Genomic DNA, 19321 nt, shown 5'->3' on the forward strand with positions numbered 1-19321 from the left:
ACCATCAAATCCCACTTCTTAAAGTAACAGCAAATGCCAAACAGTAACCTGGCTTGAATTTTTGGTGCTTCTTGAGAAAGGGGTGTAGGCATTTTATAACACAAAGGCACATAAGCAACCATTTTCTGCCAGGATTTATCTCAATTTTCCCAACAATACCAAAAGAATAGAACAGAACCCTGTTCCAGGATGCAGACACTGAATCAGTCCGAATCCTAACAAGAATATGCCAACAAATATGGGAAACAAAACAGGCTAGAAATGTCCAGTATGTGCTGATACAGGACTGCAGCTGAATAGTAAAAACACAAAAATCATGTCCACAGAAGAATTGCAGAAGAATTTAATATCAACAATGAAGAAATTGAAATTGTGAAAGATTTTAGATACCTCGGCCCTGCCATCAATTCAAAGGGAGACTGAAGCCAAGAAGCTTTAAGAAGTCTGAGACTTGAAAGGGCAGCAATGTGGAACTACAAAAGATCAAGTGTAAAATGTTTCAGTGGAGACCAAGGCCAAGATCATCCAGAGTACTGCACTCCTCATCACTGTCTATAGGTATGAAAGCTGGCAGTGAAGAAAGCTGACAAGCAGAAAATTGATGTGTTTGAATCATGTTGCTGGAGGTGAGGTTTGTGAATACCCTGGACCAACAGAAAGACAAACACGTGAGTCCTAGATCAACTGAAGCCAGCTAAGAGCAAAAACTTTTCCTAGAAGCTGTCATTCTGTGGGCATATCATAAGAAGGTTGGACTCCCTAAAGAAGACAATCATGCTAGGAAAAGTTGAAGGCAGAAAAAGAAAAGATGAAATATGAGATAGATTTATTCCATAAAGGAAGCCACAGCCTTGAATTCACAAGCACTGAGCAGGGCTGTCAGGAATAGGACTGTTTGGAGGGCTTTCATTCATAGGGTTGCCATAAGTCAGAGACTGCAGCAGCAGCAGCAGCAGCAACAACAACATAGTCTTAAGAATGATTGAATGTTAAATTACCTGTACCTGTTGAGAGCTGAACGCTATTCTCAAGTTGAGTAAAACTAGAGATGTGGGAGGAATCTGTTTAGGGGTTGGAATTCATTGGATTCCCTGGATTCAGCTTCTCTGGTCTGCGTTGCAGTGTCCCTAAGTCTAAGTTTCTGGAACATGTGCCCAGCATTTGCAAGATGCTTGCCAGGAATCAAGCCCTACACACTGCACAAGCAACACTGCTCTTCCACATCGGATGCCACAATCCAAACGGCTGCTACACATGGCATGGAATAGGAAGGGAGCCCAGTGTGACTGCAAGCAGCATCTGTCTTCCACACCCCAGATACAACAAATTCTAGTTGGTTCAGGCCATCCCAAGACAGTTTACTTTCTGAAGCAAAAGGTATTATCATGCCTCCGCTCCTATTCCAGGTACTGTGCAAAAGCTGACTGCTGATAGTTAAATCTTACTTGAGACTGGTATTGGGCCAGTATTATTTACCACACACAAAATTAGCGAGCTAGTTTAGCGAATGCAGGACATGTCACCTGGCATGCACACATCTCAGCATCTGGTACCTGATGTACCTGCCTCATTCTGCCTAATGATAGGGCTGGCCTAATCCAAGATTATGATATTCTTACCCAAAACATAAAGTTATGTTGCTGACCTGAAATTGTTTTTAAATACAGGGTCCTATGATCACTGGACTGCTACTAGAAAGTCATAGGATTTTTTGAATATTATATTCAACTTTGGAAACTCACTCCATGGTCTCAGCTGGACAATAAGCTTCAAGCATCTCTTCCCCACAAAGCAGGCAAGGAAATAACTTCCCTGGCTGTTTCTCCAAGGTTGCAAATGCCAACCCTGGAGAAGCAGATTTATGGTTGTTCCAGTGGGTAGGGAGGACAGCAGTCTGGTGCCACCAAAATGCAAAGCATCCTGGTGGTGCCTCAGCCTCCTTCCCTCCTCCCTTGAAGCAGCAGACTTGGACAGCCAAAATCAGCCATCTCGGTGCTCTTTGGGGCAGGAGCATGGAAGACACCTTCATCTCTGTGTTCTTTCCATCCTGCATAGGATACCCATAATCCTCCAAGTTTGGAGCACTATCTGCATCCAGTTTGCATTATATCCTCAGTGTACCAGTTGCTACTCATACATAATATTTTACTGAATGCTCAGAAATTATGCTCAGAAATAACCCGGACCTATCAGGCCAATAATGTTTTTGTTTTTAACTCAGAATGTCACTTATACTGCTACATATTTCAAGTTAAGGATGCAAATTATTTCTTCCATTCTTTGCAGTGGGCTCTTGCCTACGAAAGCATATACCAAAATCAATGTATTAGTCTTCCTGGTTCCACAAAACACTGCTATTTTAACACACTCACTGCCATTACAAGCCTCATGAGCCCAGCTGCTGAACTGAGAATTATGGATAGAAAATCCACAGCGATATTAGCAGCATTTCCCGTGCTTATCTTGTACAGGGCTAGTTTTGTGAAGGTTGGATATTCCTTTTTAATATATTCATTACTGTCGACTTTGCTAAAATCCTTTTCTCTTTTTTTTTTCTTCTTCTTTTGGTGATATTGTGTCCCAAAGAATTATGGTGTGTTCCCCAAAGTCTGACAGAATCAAGATACTCTAATGTAGTATGACTGCTCACTCAAAAGCTTTCCTCATCTGAACCCTCCAGAACAGAGCTGTCAGACACTTTTGATTTGAATGCTTTAATAAGCCAATTAAGCACATAAAAAGTGCTTCATGCATCTGCTGTGATGAGTCACATTTCCAGGTGTAAATTCTAGATAGGTTTAGGGATACAAACCAGAGTGGAGGCTTTCTTTGAATATGAATAGATAGTGCATCATTAAATTCTTTGGTACTCTGATTTCTGGGTCAAGTTGTCCATCACAGGCTTCTCAGGAGAAATTCACATATTCAGTAACCACCTCTAGCCATTCTGGGTGTCCTGATACTTAAGTGTTGCATATGAATGGTTCAAGTTGATGGGCTTCACAGCTGGTAAAACTTCCCTCTGGTCTAACTTTCACCTTTTTCTTATCCAAACCAAACATCGGAGTTACATCTGGTTGGTTCCCTCCAAGATGGTACTTGATAGGCACATTATTTCCAAGCACTGTCATTACACAGTAACCGCTCTGTAAGTCATGCATGCAATACAGAGGCACTGCATCATCTCTGAAGTGCTTCCTTTCATGCCACCACTGCAGGTGACTGGACCTGGTGAGGGAGAAGGAGCCATGTTTGGGGAGAAAAACGAATCCAGTATTTGTCTCCTTTAAATTACAAAGTGTAACTACCTTTAGTCATCCACACTTTTGTGCATATCTTGATTTCTGCTGCCTATTCATCTAAGTAGATATTATTATATAACAACAATATATACACATCCACGTTTTCTTCATTTTGCGGGGAACCCAAGGCAGGTTTTTATTTTAGTTACCCAGGAATGGAACGAAGGCAGAACTGCAAATCCCATACTACAATCGTTAGCTGAAACTTTATGCAGAGTTTGCTGATGCCTCAGGATAACCTTGCAAGTTGTTAACCTTTTCTTAAGAGTGTGATCTGGAGTGTAAAACAGACATTGAAAAAGACGCTAGAACATATAAGATTACTTTTCAGTATTTGGGCAGGCCAAATGATTTTCTGTAACTTTATGTTCTATTAATTATGTTACAAGCTGACAGCATAAGGCCTTGGATGCTGTTTCTAGTCCCCATCATCCCAACATGCATCCATTATTTGTAATAATTCATTTTAACATAATCAGAAAACTCCTTTCTCTGATTCCAAAGTCTGTCAGAATACAATTACAAGAAAGCTTGGTAGACTTCAATTTTAAAGAAAATACAATCAAGCTGTTTCAGCAAAATCAGGAGTCATTTTCCAGCCCACTTCTGGGCTCTAACAGATTCCAGACATGCTGTTATGCACAGTCTCAGTGCTATGAAACATGGTCCTTTTAGGTGAAGAGGCAGAGATTAATGAGCCACGTAGAAACCCTTATACATATCAGTTAAAAGAAATTAATTATACTAATTATCTAAGCAAATCTCAAGTCTAGAAATGTTCACTCAGTGTTACAAGCCCAATGATTTTTGAAAGAACTAATTAATACAGTGAAACAAAGCTCCAAAAATATGCATTGAATTTAATTTATAATTTGTGAACAATGTCTTATACTATACATATGGCTCCATTAACATCCATGCAAGAAAGGTATGCGCTTGTAGAGAGGATTTTAGAAGATAGTCATTGACTTAGATTTTAATAACAGTGGTATAATAGATTCTTAACATATTTTATTGGAATGGCTGCCCAGAAAGCATAATGCTAAGGGGCGGCTTTTATACAAATCAAATCAATAGATAAGAGTGCTGCCTACACTAGGCCAAAGAAGTGATAATTCTCATGTGTGATAGTAAGTTGACCATTTTGTTTTTTTATTGCTAATGTAATATCTATAGTATTCAGGGCAGTACACAATAATCTAATAAGAACTGTAAAATGACAAATACTGTGCTTGTATTTTATGTTGGGCAGATAAGAAATAAAGAAACCACATTCAGAAGTCTATATAGTGTAATATTATTAATGAAACTAATACAGCAATATAGGTTTGCATTGATGATGAAAAATAAAATCACCAATGCTTAGATAAGAAGTCTACAGTATGACTTTTCATGATGGAAAAAAGTGTTAAGTACTGACATCTCCCTAATTTCAATCTTTGTCAAACTTGTCTCTGATCTTCAATTTATTGGTGCAAGTTTGTTTTTTGTTTGAGACCAGAACCTTCAGTGTATCTCACTAAGTAAAAAAGAAATAAAAGAGGCAGACTTGAATTAATTAGTTTCAGCTATTCAATCATTCCCAGAAATCTCACTATTGCTTAATAGGTGAGATTTCCAGAGTTTGGAGATGGTAAAACATTCTACCAGGGAAGGAGAGAACAAGTGTATTTGTATGTGTGAAGAAACAAGTGGTGATCCAGAGCTGCCCCTCTGCCTTTGCAGTCCCATTCACAAAGCCCATGAAGCGGGGCCATTTCAGCCTTTTGGTCAGGGGAAAGAGAAAACTGCAGCACTGCAGGGGACTTACTCTACAAGCTTACTATTTCCCCCTTTTAACATGGTTTTTGTCACTGTGAAAAGTGGCCCAGAGCCCCAATTCCCCTTCCCAGTGCCTTTGATGGAAGGACACTATATAAAACCATTCCAAAGGATCTGCTGCCTTGTAGGACTGTGCATTTTGGCTGCCTCTACATATGCATCATTTCTATTTTTGCGAAAGCACCCAAGTTTCCAGTGACTCTTTCCTCCAATGGGGCAAAAAACTTCAGTAGCACTGAAGTTACTGTGCTACATTTTATCAACTCCCAGACAAGTTGTGACAAATAATAACTGTATTGTCCATTATGGAACGACAGTCAGCTCCATCCTCACTTTTTTAACACCATACATTCTTATCCAAGCAGACCTCACTTATTGTCCCATAAGTTCTTTATCAGTTGGCATTTAAACTGTCACTTGAAAACACAGACTTTAGTTCTCTTATTGGCATTTCCACTACTGCTTTCCATTGTATAGACTCAGAAATCAATGAGTCTGGGTTATCATTTTGTGTTCTTTCTTGCTTTCTTTCTGTGACTTCAAAGCTGCCAGAATTTTGCTCTATAACTGTTTGTCCCCAGGAAGCCCTGTGCACAGCCCTATTTCAGCCTTTAGAACAAATTGCAAAAAATAGTGGTGAACTCTATTCCCATTTACTTTGTGGGTGGCATGGCATTTTAGGTATGTGGGGGCACAGAGGAATAAAAGTAAATAGGGGCTGTGCTTGCTGACAGCTGTCTAATTGCTCTTTGCTATTTCTAAGACAAATGCTTTGTTTTTGCAGTTGAACTAATGCAGTTGAACTCAAGGACATGTGGGTTTCAAATATTCAATTTATCCAAAGTGAAAATATTAGTGTTGTTATAGCACAAAATGTAAGCAACAATTTCTCTTTAAAAACAAGAATATAAACAATACATACATACATACATACATACATATATATATATATATATATATATATATATATATCTGCAATTCAACTCTAAACTAGGAGATTTGTTGAGCTATGTAAGGCAGAATATACAAACAATCTAAGATATCTTCATGGCATGGCTATCCTGAGAGCTACAGTTGGCCAGAGTCTTCTTTAGCAGTCTGGGAAGCTGCAAAGAACTTGTCTATATTTTGAACAGAAACCATCATATTTGTCAGCTCACTACCAATAGTACGCAGCTCCTGGGCCACACTGCAGAAATCCCCTCTTAGTCCACAAACAGCATTTTTTATCTCTTCCAAAAGGGCCATGCTTTTCTGTTCAGTGCTCATACAAAGAAGATCTGCACTGGGAAGATTTGTTGTAGGAGGTACACCAGGATTAGGCACAGAGGATATATCACACACTAAATTGTTTCCCCAACTCTCACCAGAAGCACGGCAAGTTCTGCTCCTAAAACTATTAATTTTTCCCACAGAACATTTTGAATTATCAGGGAGAAGGCTTAAGATGCTAGCATTGTCATCTATATCAGATGCTGGGCAAGGAGAAAAGGAATGTGCAATCTTTTCCTTAAGATCTTTAAAGAAAAGAGAAGATAGTCCATGTGGCGAAGACAAATAAGCAGTTCCGTGGGGAGGAATACAATGAGGCTGTGGTGTGTTGTTTGGAACAGCTGACTCGGGGGATGACATGGAGAATGTAGAAAAGGAGGATGTTGTTCCAACTGAGCCGGCAGAGTCTAAAATGTATATAAAAGAAAAATTCACAATGATATTTGCCAAAAGTATATATTCATTTGTAATCTCTATCACCTGCACTGGATTACTTTTCCAGATGGGACATAACTATTTACATTATGGGATATGCAAGTGCAAGAAACAGGTGTTGGGAACTTTTCTTGAAAGAGCAAAATGAAGTGATCAGGCCTTGCATCCCTCAATTCCTTCCAATTTCCATAATGGTAATGAGTCAGTTCTGCTCACCTGGAGCAGAACTGACTGGGGAATGCTGGGAGTTGCAGGATTCTTTTCTGTCTCAACATGCCCAAGATTGGGCCAGTAACTAATTATCTAGTTAAACCCACCTTGATCCTGTATATGAATTGTGTGTGAGAGAACTGGCAATTTCCAATGCACTAAATGCAGTTAAAATGTACCACCATGTTGCTGTATTTTCAATAGTCTGTTTTGTTTTTTTAACCAAAAGAGACTTTCTATGATCAGTGTGCTACTCCATTAAGTTTCTGACTGCTATGATCTGATATGTACTATGACGTTTTAAAAAGGTGTAATTTAACCTATTCATTATAATAATATTTACCTAGTCTCCATTTCAGTACAACAGTTGTGCAAACATTTTTTTTTATAAAAGTAACTATTAGAAATAATAGACAGCCACCAACAAACAGTATTTTAAAGTTAAAATGAAATGAAAATCAACTTTCTGGGCATTATCACAAAAGTAGTAGGGTTTTCTATAAATTACAAAGCAAAAATGCAAGTGCAGAAGCAAAAATATATCCCAGTTTCTGAGACACACAGAATCCATAAGCTCACCTGGCCTTGGGATGGGATGACTGCTCAAACCAGCTGTCTGTAAAGTACCTGGTATTAAGAAGTTGAGGCTTCGCAGGTTAGTTGGACTGGGCTCATAGAATTGCTTAGAAGTTGGTGTTGGATTCATGGTGTTTGTGACACTGCTACTCAACGGATCAAAGGATTGAAATGTAGGAGACTTGTAGATGGTTTCCACAGAGACTCCACTGCGACAGCAAGTGAAGGCTGGTTTTGGAACCTGTTGCTTGTTGATAGTGGTGACCTCTTCTGGACCAGAGGACCAAAGATCAAGCCATGGCGCTGCAACTTTCTGGGCATGTACACTTGATTGCCTTCTCAGAGGTGATTTCAGCATAACTCTGGAAACAACAGAACTCTTTGATTTCCTGCCTGAATCCCACTTTTGCAAAGGTAGCGGAGTTTTGTCTGAAGGACTCAGAGCACCTGCAAGGCAACAAAAGTTCAGTTATTTTATCTTCATTTTTGTATGTAATCATGACTAGAGATTTAATTAGTCCGATGTTCAAAAGGGCACCTACTAGTGAAGAATGCCTCAGTTTTGCCTTCTGTTGTGATCCATATTAGTTTGTCACTCTTTCCACCACTTATCCCTATTAATCCTTTCAGAAGGAATAGTGGTGTCATTGCTACATATGCCATAGGCAAAATTCTGCAGAGGCAGGAGAGAGCTGGCAGAAATGTGGATATTTTAGAATTAAATTATAAATCTTTTCATGATAAATGGGGTAAGATCATTATCTGTATATGGAAGGGGCCAATTTTATGTCAGACCCCAAAAAGTTATGCCTGGCTTGGGAGAACATCAAGTCAGCAGTCTGCTACACGTGCTGGAGAACACTTTCCTCAGCTTCACACAAATTGAAGACAGGTGGATTTCAAGCATGAGAAAACAACTAAGAATGCCACTAAGAGGCACACAGTTTTAAAAGAACAAATCTCTTTCTGGAACATTTCCCTGATTATTTTTAAAAAAGGCTAAAGATACATATGCTTTATGATATATACTGAAGGGAACAGATAATGGAATAAACCAACTATGGTAATAAAATATGTTCTGCAGCTGTTTTCAAATGTCATTTACCATAATTCTTTACCAGGAGATGCTTAAACTTGACCAAAATAAACCATGTTATTTCAAGTCTGGCTTCATGTGACTAGTTAAACCAATCTGTGTAACACACTTAAATATCTGTAATTATGAGCTTAATAATATTGTATTCAAATTTGTCTTGCTCAAGCCAAACACTGAGAGACTGAATGTAATACAGCTTTTAATGGCTATCTGTCCTATTTAAATGCTAATCACCTAGAAGAGATTTTTTCAAAAAATCACCATACCAATTTTATTCAATAGCTTTTGTACAATACAAATTTCAGAGGGAGAAAAGAATCTGGAGAAGAGATAAGGAGCAAGCCTGTGTGCGGGCTCAGCAGGGAAAGAAAGAGCTGGAGGAGTCTGACATTAAAGAGCTGTAAACCCAATTTTTCATTGGAGCATCATGTTCACAAACCTGCTTGCTTTGGGAGGCAAACAAGGTAACCAGTAAAGGACTGGTTTTAGGGATTTCTTGCCACCTCCAGCTTTGTAACCTGGGATGAGGAAAACATCAAATACCAAGCTGTGCTCCTCATTTCAGTTAAAACCTCCCATCCAAAGTAGCTGGTGGACTTCCATCTTGACATGGCAAACGAAAGCACATCTGAGTGCTCCCCTTTTTCCATTTCTGATGGGCATGCAGAGAAGTCCACTTCTATCTTCATCAGTTCTCCTGTCTTCCCTAAAGAGGCTGGTTAAAATTAATACACAATCTTTTGAATATTTGAAAATGTTGGGAATTATAGAGACTGTGCATCTCTCCCACTTCAGTTATAAGTGACATACATGTTCTGCAGCTATTTGTAGCTTTTCAGAAGAAGGAAATTCAGGTACTGTATTATTTCCTAATCTGGTGATAAAATCCTATGAAAATCTCAGGGATTTTTGTAATTCTACTGTATCATACCACAGTGCCACCTAGTGGTTCTATAATGGAATCTACAGAAAGGCAGAGAAAGAAAATTCTTGGGAAAAGAGCACATGTAAAGGACAATCACTTAATCCCACAAAGAAAATGGAAGCAGAAGCCTCAATAAAAGGCATTAAAAGCCTCAGTTAGAGAAGCCCATTGCCTCATTGGGTGTGTGTGACCTGACATTCCATTCTTTTCTCATGAACGGCACCTTTACAAATCAAGCTTTGATTGTGAGCTAAATTTGACATGAGTTAATCATTTTGGAATAATAGCTTTTGAAACAGTAAACCTGGAGAACCTTTAGCCAAGAAGTGCACAAGAAAACACAAACAGCATGTGTCACATAGTTCAAAATACCTGGGTACTACCTTTGTATACTGGCTATGTTTGTCAAAAGGAAGGGAGATTATATTGATTGTGCCAAAACCATAAAGAGGACAGAGTATGGAGATCTTCCAGTAAGGCATCCAATGTCTCAGGGCCCCAAATGCCATGCCACACAAAAAGCTACCCCTGTCCTGTGCAGACTACTCATGAATCACAGGACAATAGTCAAGCTGCAATTGTGCAGGAAAGCAGGATAGCTTAGGCTGCACAGAGGATTTCAGCAACACCCACAGGCACAAATCATGACAACATGGGGCTGCAATGGCTGCTAGAAGTCACTGCTCATCTTGGCTACACACCTCACGCTTGATTTTGTGCCAATTGTTTCTGGACTGCTTTAACTGTATGGCCATGCCATAAAAAAGCATTACAAGTCTAATTGTACTCATATAAGAATGACAGAACTCACAGAAGTTATCAGATGCAGTGGCTTATATCTGACATGGAGCAGAACTTAATTTCCTTAATTTTTTAAAAACTAGCAGATGGATTGTGTTTTGTACTCACTGCAGTATGCATTTAGACTGCTCTGAATTCCTCTGTTCTGTCATCTTTGTCGGTCTACTTAACCTTTCAAAGACATCCCTGCTGACAAAATCAAGTCCCTAAAGAGCAAACACAGTTTAACCTTCTTTGAATATAACAAATGCCAAAGCCCATAAACTGCACATACTCTCTGATTTGTACAACCATGTGCTTTGCAAAGGAAGTCACATAAGAATAAAGAGCCAGCAAAGTATTCAAGATGAAATTTCTGGGAATGCATGAAAATACAGGTATACCAGTAGCACCAAGAGAACCTTTCTTCCCAAATAGATGCATTGATAGTTCACAGATTTGGATGTAACCCATGTTCAATTCATTATAATTATGGATTATGCTGAAATTTAATGGCAGGCAGTGTATTATTCACAGTCACTCCACACTTAGGCAGACATACACACATACACACTCCTGAATTAGCTTTAGTGAAATGGAAGATTTCATTACAAAATGAGAGCCAGGGAGATGTGGTAGTTAGAGTGTTGGGCTAGAGTATGTATCTCCCAGGTCCCCAGTCCCAGGCAATTAAGCTCATTGGGGTGACTTTGGACCAGTCATTCACTCTCAGCCTAACCTACCTCACAAGGCTGCTGTGAGGATAAAATGGAAAAGAAGAAGATTATGTATGCTGCCTAGGCAGGATAGAAATGCAATGTAACGTAGCAATAAAAAAGTAAAAGAACAAGAATAATGAGATAAAATCACTACTAAAACTTTCCTCCCTCCCACGTGGAGTAGAATCCTATAGAGGTTTACTCCAAAGTTAATTCCCTTTGCACTCAGTGAGGCTTATTTGTTACTAAGTAAGTTTAAGATTGCAAAAGAAGGCAATTAAGAGTAGCTAATCAAGGTGCAATGAAGCAGCTATTCATTATGAATTCCTTAAAAACAGTCAAATGAAAGCAACAAACTAACCAACATGTGCAAACAAGAATCTTCCGATTATCACTGGAAACAATCATGACTAAATATGATTTCGTTTGAAGTAAATATTATGAAATATTTTTACAGGGCAGGAAGAAGCATCCAGCATGGTTGGCCCAACACTTATCATGGTCCCAGGTCAGATTCCCCACTGTCAGTGGATGAGGCTGTGGACTTAGAGGAAGTACCAGAGTGGGAGAAACATTTGCCTTCAGAACTGACCCCAAATGTCTCTGCTGCCTTGGAAGCTCTGGCCCAAGAGAAGCCTGTTTTGCAAGCACTTCTCTGTTTGAAGGAAGCTCATGGCCATCCTTGGGCTTAAGTCCAGAACCCCCAACAGAGCCAGGATGTGGCGGTGACTTCAACAGCTACTGATCCAGGGGTGAGAGGTTTCACTCACTAGAGGATCAACTAACCACCTAGAATGGAGGTGCTGCTCTCTGTAAGGTTCAGTTTGGGGTCCTTCCAATCAGTTCTGTTTATGGCTCATTTTGGATGTGCTTCCAAACAAGGCTTATGTTGCACCATTGTTTTACTCATTCATGGAATTTTACAGGGGTCCAGATAACACTCCCCTGTTTTCTCCCCATTTCTTCCACCTTTACTACTGCAGTAAATTTGTTAAGAAAAAACAGATTTGATCCTGAAACAAAACACAATCCACATGTATGATTCTCCGGCACAGCTGCATGTTGTACTCTCCTGAACGCTTTCTGCTTTGTTTGGAGTTTCCCTTACTTACCAAAAGGATACAGGACCTCTGGCCTGAGCCCCTAATTCGGCCTGCAGAGGATCCCCATCCAACCTCTGGATTCCCTCATGGGGTGGGGCTTGACCTGCCTGTGCTTCTTTCCACTCTGTCCGCCAACCCTGGCTGACTTCTCCAACTGTTACCTCTGCTGAGGCAGCCTTGGCTGCATTGCACCTTGCTTTATCAGAGAAGACACCGTTCAGGAGAAGCATCCCCAGCCTAGAAACAACAGCTAGGGTGCTCCAGCCTGGAAGGGGCAAGATTAGAATCAGCAATGCTTCACGCACACTGTGCTTTCCCCGGTGTCCTCTGATTTTTGCCTTATCTGAACCTACATTCTGCTTTGCTTGACTTTGCCTTAGCAGAACCTGACTCCACCTTGCTTCCCTTGCTTCATTCTTGTCCCTACCACCTTCTTTCGGGTAAGAATGCTATCTGGAAGAGATCACTGCTGGAACAAAAGAACACCCCAAGAGGGCCCACCTGCAGTTGAGCTAGGCTCTCCTGCCTGCTCTTTGACTCTGATATATTTAATGGAGCCGCTGATAGTCAGAAAGTTACTATTTTGTCTTTCCTACAGAGTCCTGGAGCCATCCTATGACAGGGAGATGTAATGTTGTATAACTTTTAGGAGCCAGAGCCACCTGAACTCAGTGCAACCTGCTCTGTGAAACTAACTCAATTTTATAGTTAAAGTAGCCAAGAAACTCAAAGAAAACTGCTACTTGGATGAGCAACAATGAAGGAACTAGAAAATATTAAGTGTAAGGACATTTCTCTGGAGGTGAAGGCCAAGATCTTCCTTGCTACTGTATTCTTGATCACTTACGTATGGCTGTGAAAGCTGGAAAGTGACGAAAGCTAACAAGAAGAAAATTGATGCATTTGAAGCATGGTGCTGAAGGAACGCTTTGCAAATACCTTGAGCTGACAGGAAGACAAACCAGTGGGTCCTAGATCAAATCATACCAGAACTTTCCCTAGAAGCAGAAATGACCAAAGTAAAGTTGCCATAGCTTGGATATAACATGAGAAGGAAAGACTTCCTGGAGAAGTTAATCATGCTAGGGATAGACAAAGGGAGAGGAAAATGAAGGCCTAACATGAGATGACTCTATAAAGGAAACCACAGGCTTGAGTTTACAAGAGCTGAGCACAGGTGCCAAGGTGAGGCTATTTTGGAGAAGCTATTTTTATATTCTGTCAATAAATGTTGTTGTTGTTGTTGTTGTTGTTTTTTTTTGGAGGCATTTAGATGACCCCAACTTCTAATATTATGGAATAAGTCTTCAATGGAATAAGGATTTTGTATAACATCTTAAGCTGTGTTAAACACAGGATGCACATACTTATAAAAAGCTTCGTCTTCCTTTTAAAAAGCAACTACCTAAGCCTCAATCTGGAGGAGTGGGCAAAGGGAGGATAGTTTTTTTCCCATTACAAACCACTGAAAATCACTCTCCCTGCAAGTGGCTATTTATAAATAGCCTATAAATGCTGCAAATCCTGCTTTTTGTTTTCTACATACTTGCATTCCAGGAATTACTGACAGCTGCCCTTGTATCTGTTGCCAGTTCCTCTCTAGAGACTTCAGTTGAAAATGTTGATTGTGCTGCAGCAGTAGAAGACTCATCCTCACTGAAGACTATCAAGTCCTGAGACAAAAGAAAAAAAGAAATTAGTTAGATAGAGAGTGTTGATTAGACCCAAATTATGAGAAGGATACAATGTTCAATACTTGCTTGGTATCGTTTATCCTAACGGGGCTCTTTAGAGTTTTAGGCAAAGATCTTTTTCAGTGCTCCTACCTGAGAACTTTTTCTGACAATAAGGATTCTAAAATATTGTTACATTCTGCCTTGGAAGTTTGAACAAAGAGGCATGCCGTCAAAGATATAATAGACTAGCTCTGATCACAGGTTTATTTATTTATAGTATTTATATGCTGCCTTTCAGGCAAAGCCCTCCCAAAATGACTTGGAAAACCAAAATAGTGCCATATAATAACAGAAGCATTGAGGTAACATACCATCAAGTTGTTTCCAACTCATGGCAACTGTATGATTGAAAGCCCTCCAAAATCCGTGACATCCATATTCAGACGTTCTAAATTCAAGGCTATGACTTCATTTATAGAGTTGATTCATTTCACATTTGGTCTCCTTTCCCTTCTTCTGCCTTTCCCTTTCCCTAGCATGCTTGCCTTCTCCAGGGAGTCCTAACTTCACATGATGTGTCCAAAGTATGGCAGCCTTAGTTTTGTCCTTTTTGCTTCTAGGAAAAGCTCTGCCTTCATTTCATCTAGAGCCTACTTGTTCATCTTTCTGTCAGTCCAGGGTAGTCAAAACTGTCTTCCAGCACCATGTTTCAAATGTATCTATATTCTTCCTGTCAGCTTTCTTCACTGCCCAGCTTTCACACACATACATAGTGGTCAGGAAGACACTGTAAATGATCTTGGCCTTGGCCTGCACTGAACCATCCTTACAACTGATTATCTTATCGAGTTCCTTCATTGCTTCTCTTCCAAGTCTTTGTCTTCTTCAAATTTCTTAGCTGCAGTCTCCCTTTGAATTGATGACTGTGCCAAGGTATATAAAATCTTTCACAATTTGTTTTCAATTTTATTTATTTGCTTTCACAAATAAATTTGTTTCTCATAAATACATTAGAAAAGAAGAAAGGAAATACATGGGGGAAAGGATGCCAAGGGAAGTTCCACAAATATAGCATGCAATTTCAGTATCTGAACATATTCATAAAAGGCAAAAATTTCTGTTTGCTTTAAATAATTTAATTCGTAATCGAAGATTAATCTAGTTTATAAAACTAATGGTTAATTATATCTTAGCTTTAGTACTGAAGTAAAAATCACTGACATTTGTAAGAATTCTATTTTCTTTACCATTAGTTGTGCATAATAAGATTTCCATCTTTCAACAATTGATCTTCTATTAATATAGTTGGTTAGTTTTGCCATTGTTGCATGCTCAGCTAGCTTGCTTTTCCAGTCGTTGAAAAGATTGGACAGTCTCCAGCTTTTCACTTTGAAGCAATTGTTGCTCTTGATGCTGTTATATTTCAATAACTCTAACCTAATCTTTGGAAGAGTCTCTGGTATGATACTCAATTACTTAATTTCAGCATTCATGGGAAAGTCAATTTTAAGAATTGTCTGCATTTCTGCATATATCTGCTTCCAAAATCTTTTGATTCTATCACATGTCCACCACATATGGTAAAAAGTTCCCTCTATCTTTTTACATTTCCAACATTTCCCATTGCAATTCCTCTCCATTTTCTGTATATCTTTCAGGTAATATACTACTGAAAGTACCTCTTATACCAATTTTATTTATTTATTTATTTTTGGATTTATATCCTGCCTTTTTCCTACAAAGGGCTCAAGGCAGCTTACATCATTCTCCTCCTCCATCTTATCCCCACAACAACAACCCTGTGAGGTAGGTTGGGCTGAAAGTCTGTGACTGGCCCAAAGTCACCCAGTTGGCTCCCTGGTCGAGCAGGGACTCAAACCCAGATCCTCTGAGTCCCGGTCCCACACTGTTAACCACTACACTACACTGGCTCTCAATTTTCTCTTAATGCTTGACTGGCAGTAAATTTTATATCCTTTGTCCATAGGTCTTCTCATTGACAGCATAGTATTTCTTCCTCAAAGTTCTGCACCCAACTCTTCATGCATATTTTAACTTGTTGAATCTCAATGTCACATCAGAGCAGTTGTTTGTAGTTTCATCCTAGGAGATGGTCCATCATTTCTTATTATGCCTTTTCCTGTTTGGATTTCCTTTTTTAGCTTTGAGACTAGCTGATAGTAAAGAAAACATTCTATTTTTCCCCCTCACCTTTTAATTCTTGCCAAAGCTTAATTCGTCCTTAATTTGTCACCATGTTTCCATATGTAATAAAATCATTATTTTCCTTAAATATTTTCCATAATACACTTCTATTGAAGACATTAAAGGCAAAATTGGAGGACTAATTCTTCTCATAGAGTATTAGATTTTTATTAAACCATCTTTAATTATATAAACTGTTATTTAGTGTCAAAGCCTTTTTGATAGATTTTTTTTTATAGCCCATAAATTTATTTATTTATACATGTATTTATAGGCTGCCTATAACTGCTAAGGCCTTCCTTGGCAGTTGTGTATTCCTTCAAGATTTCTGCTATTTCCAGTTTCATTACTGGTTTCAATAAACTGCATTCTTGTGATCCCTAAACTGTATTATGGCAGTGCACAATGATGAACCACTATCTACATGGACAATCAAGATCTGGAGCCTTCCTCCAATTGCCACCTCCAAGGGAGGCTCAGTTGGAGGCAACAAGGAGAAGGGCCTTTTCAGTGATGACCTTCCCCACTGAGTTCCACCTGGTGCCAGCATTAATATCTTTTTGGCACCAGGTTATAACTGTCCTTTAGTTCACTATTATATAGGGGTTTGTTAGCTGCTTAAACAGGCTTTATGATTTAATTTGTGTAATCTTGTGTAGCTTTTTAACACTTGTTTTCTTGTAATCTCTGATATTTTTACTCTATGTTTTACATTGTATTTTATGTGTTGCTGTAATCCACTCAGAGAGCTTCAACTGTTGAGTGTTATAGAAACTACCTAAATAAATAATACACTAGTGGGTACAGTGAAAAATTTGCATTCCTTATTACATACATCAAATTGTGTCATCCTCCAGCATACCAGGATCAACTAAACTAGCTTCTCCCTTCCAAAGTCTAACTGCCTGTATAGCTATACATGGAGCTAGCATGTCAAGTCACCTTTGCTAAACTGGGAAGGCATGAGCCTGCAGCCAGATATGCAACCAAATGTGGAAGCAGAGCCAAGGGTTGGACTCGAAGCGGAGCTGAGGGCCTTATAGGCATCATCTAATTCTATTCCAGGCTCACTCTAGATTTGCTCCCCTCATATGTAAAATATTTATAAACCTCTGCCAATGTCTTAGTACACTAAAGGTGCCTCCAGACAAGGCTTTTATAATGCAAGTCCTTAGCCTTATTTGCAGAAGTTTACAGGGGGTCGAGATGCTGTTATCTTTTATTCATAAGCTTCCCATGTTTTCTTACTGCTTCTCCCATCTTCTCCATTATACAGAAACCATGTTACAGAGAAAAAGACAGAACCCCCGAAGAATGCCTTCTAATTGCTTGTATTAGGAGCCCTTCCATCTGGAAGCACCATTAGGAAAAGTAGAAATGTTTCAAATCTAAATAGTGGTTTTGAAATCATATTCATTTAATTGCATTCTCCCTCCTAAACTAGGATCATTTCAAAGGTTTTCAGTTTTCTCTATCCTCTTTTATTTGTAAATGGTTCATGTTAGTATTATTAGAGCCTCTGATAAATACATAAATAGATATTTAAATGTTCTTAGACCATTCTAACCTATATTTAGTTTTGAGATTTCTGCTTGAAAACTGCACTAAAGTGCAGAGCAATTACTTCTGTTTTTTTATTAATTTCATATCCAGATACTGCACAAACTGCTAGTTAAGCTATTTCCCCCATTATTATATCTTCTGCATATACAGTGGTACCTTGGCTAATGAACTTAATCCAATCATGACTGGTCACAACCCAAATTGGTTGTGAGCCAAGTCAAACTTCCCCATAAGGTTCAATTGTAAATAAGGTTAATCCGTTCTGTAAATATTTTTTTTTAATCACATGAAAGACGGGCGCGATCACAGGCGCATGGGGGGGAGACATGCGCAGTCACAGGAGGACTGGGGGGGAGACGGGCGTGATCACACCCATCTCCCCCCACCCCGAGCATGATCGTGATCATCACCCAATGTGGAGTTCGCGACCTGAGGATTTTTTTTCCTGAAATTTCTGTTTGTGACCCAATTTGGTCATGAACTGAGGCTTTCGTGAGCCAAGGTACCATTGTAGTTTAATGTGTAGCACCCTAAAGTCAGTACACTCAGCAATTTGGCTGACAGGGTGAACTTTATGCAGTCACTGATTTAATTATTTGATTTTATATCTGACCAACCTCACAGGCTCATTCACAGAGCATCATATAAAGTATATCAACGAACACTGGAGAACTGTGAGGCTCCAAGGCCAATCACTTATAAAACAAGTGCATGAATTATGTCTGATATCCCAAGTGCTGCCCATTTACTATTTGACACATTTATATCCCACCTTTCCGTCAAGTTGATGTTCAAGTTGATGAATCAGATCCTTTGCCTCCATTTTATCCTCACAACAATTCTTATGAGATAGGGTTGGCTGAAAGTCCATGACTGGCCCCATGTCACCCAGTGAGCTTCATGGGTTAGCAGGAGCTAGAACTAAGACCTCCTAAGTCCGAATCCAGCACCCTAACCAACACATCACACTGTGCATTTGCCCTTTTCAGCCCTTCTTCCAGTGGCATCCCTCCATGGTATTGCAAAGGGTGCCCTTCTGAGACAGTATCTCATGAAGTATGAAAAATCCACACTGGAAGAAAACATCACATCTCCTTTATGCGCTACTTAAAATGCTTTCTGTTTGTGCAAAGAAGGTTATTTTTGTCCCAGATGTATTACACTGGTACGGAGAGGATGGATTCCAAAGATCCCCACATCTTTTGTTCCAATCTCTTGCCTGTAGCAGTGGGTTTTTGCATGGTGATATATATAAGAATGGTAATACAGAAGTCTTGGGATCTTCAGTAGTTCTGAGGGGCATGAAGAACATTTTGCTGCTTACTACAATCAGTTTTTTTCCCAGGCCAAGGGAAACTAAGAGAGCTTGCCCAACCATTTCTCTTCCAGACAACTTCAAAACTGGTAAATCTCAAGGAGCTGGTGCTGGATGACAGACTTTTCTATGGTATTGCCTTTCCATTATTGGAACTGTTTGTGTTAACTCTACAAACGGCTATTTTGTACTACAAATATTTCAAAACTGCACAGCCATTCCCCTAGCCCAGTGATGGCAAACATTTTAGAGTCTGAGTGCCTGAACTGCAACCCAAAACCCATTTATTTATCACAAAGTGCCAACACTGCACTAAAAACTGA

The 19321-nt window shown here is 39.4% G+C and overlaps 1 protein-coding gene across 1 annotated transcript in view; it reads right to left on the bottom strand.

The window, feature by feature from the left end:
• Positions 1-6096: 6096 nt before the first annotated feature.
• Positions 6097-19321, bottom strand: part of ENTHD1 (ENTH domain containing 1) — a 70994-nt gene continuing 57769 nt past the window's right edge. The window contains exons 5-7 of the mRNA XM_044455693.1: positions 13786-13912; positions 7620-8063; positions 6097-6802 (exon numbers count right to left, since the gene is read on the bottom strand). Of these exons, the coding sequence (XP_044311628.1) occupies positions 6192-6802; positions 7620-8063; positions 13786-13912 (1182 nt within the window). The 3' untranslated portion in view covers positions 6097-6191. The remainder of the gene's footprint in view (positions 6803-7619; positions 8064-13785; positions 13913-19321) is intronic.

Source organism: Varanus komodoensis, unplaced genomic scaffold (assembly GCF_004798865.1).
Source record: "Varanus komodoensis strain SLA01 unplaced genomic scaffold, ASM479886v1 scaffold8, whole genome shotgun sequence".
NCBI classification, from domain to species: domain Eukaryota; kingdom Metazoa; phylum Chordata; class Lepidosauria; order Squamata; family Varanidae; genus Varanus; species Varanus komodoensis.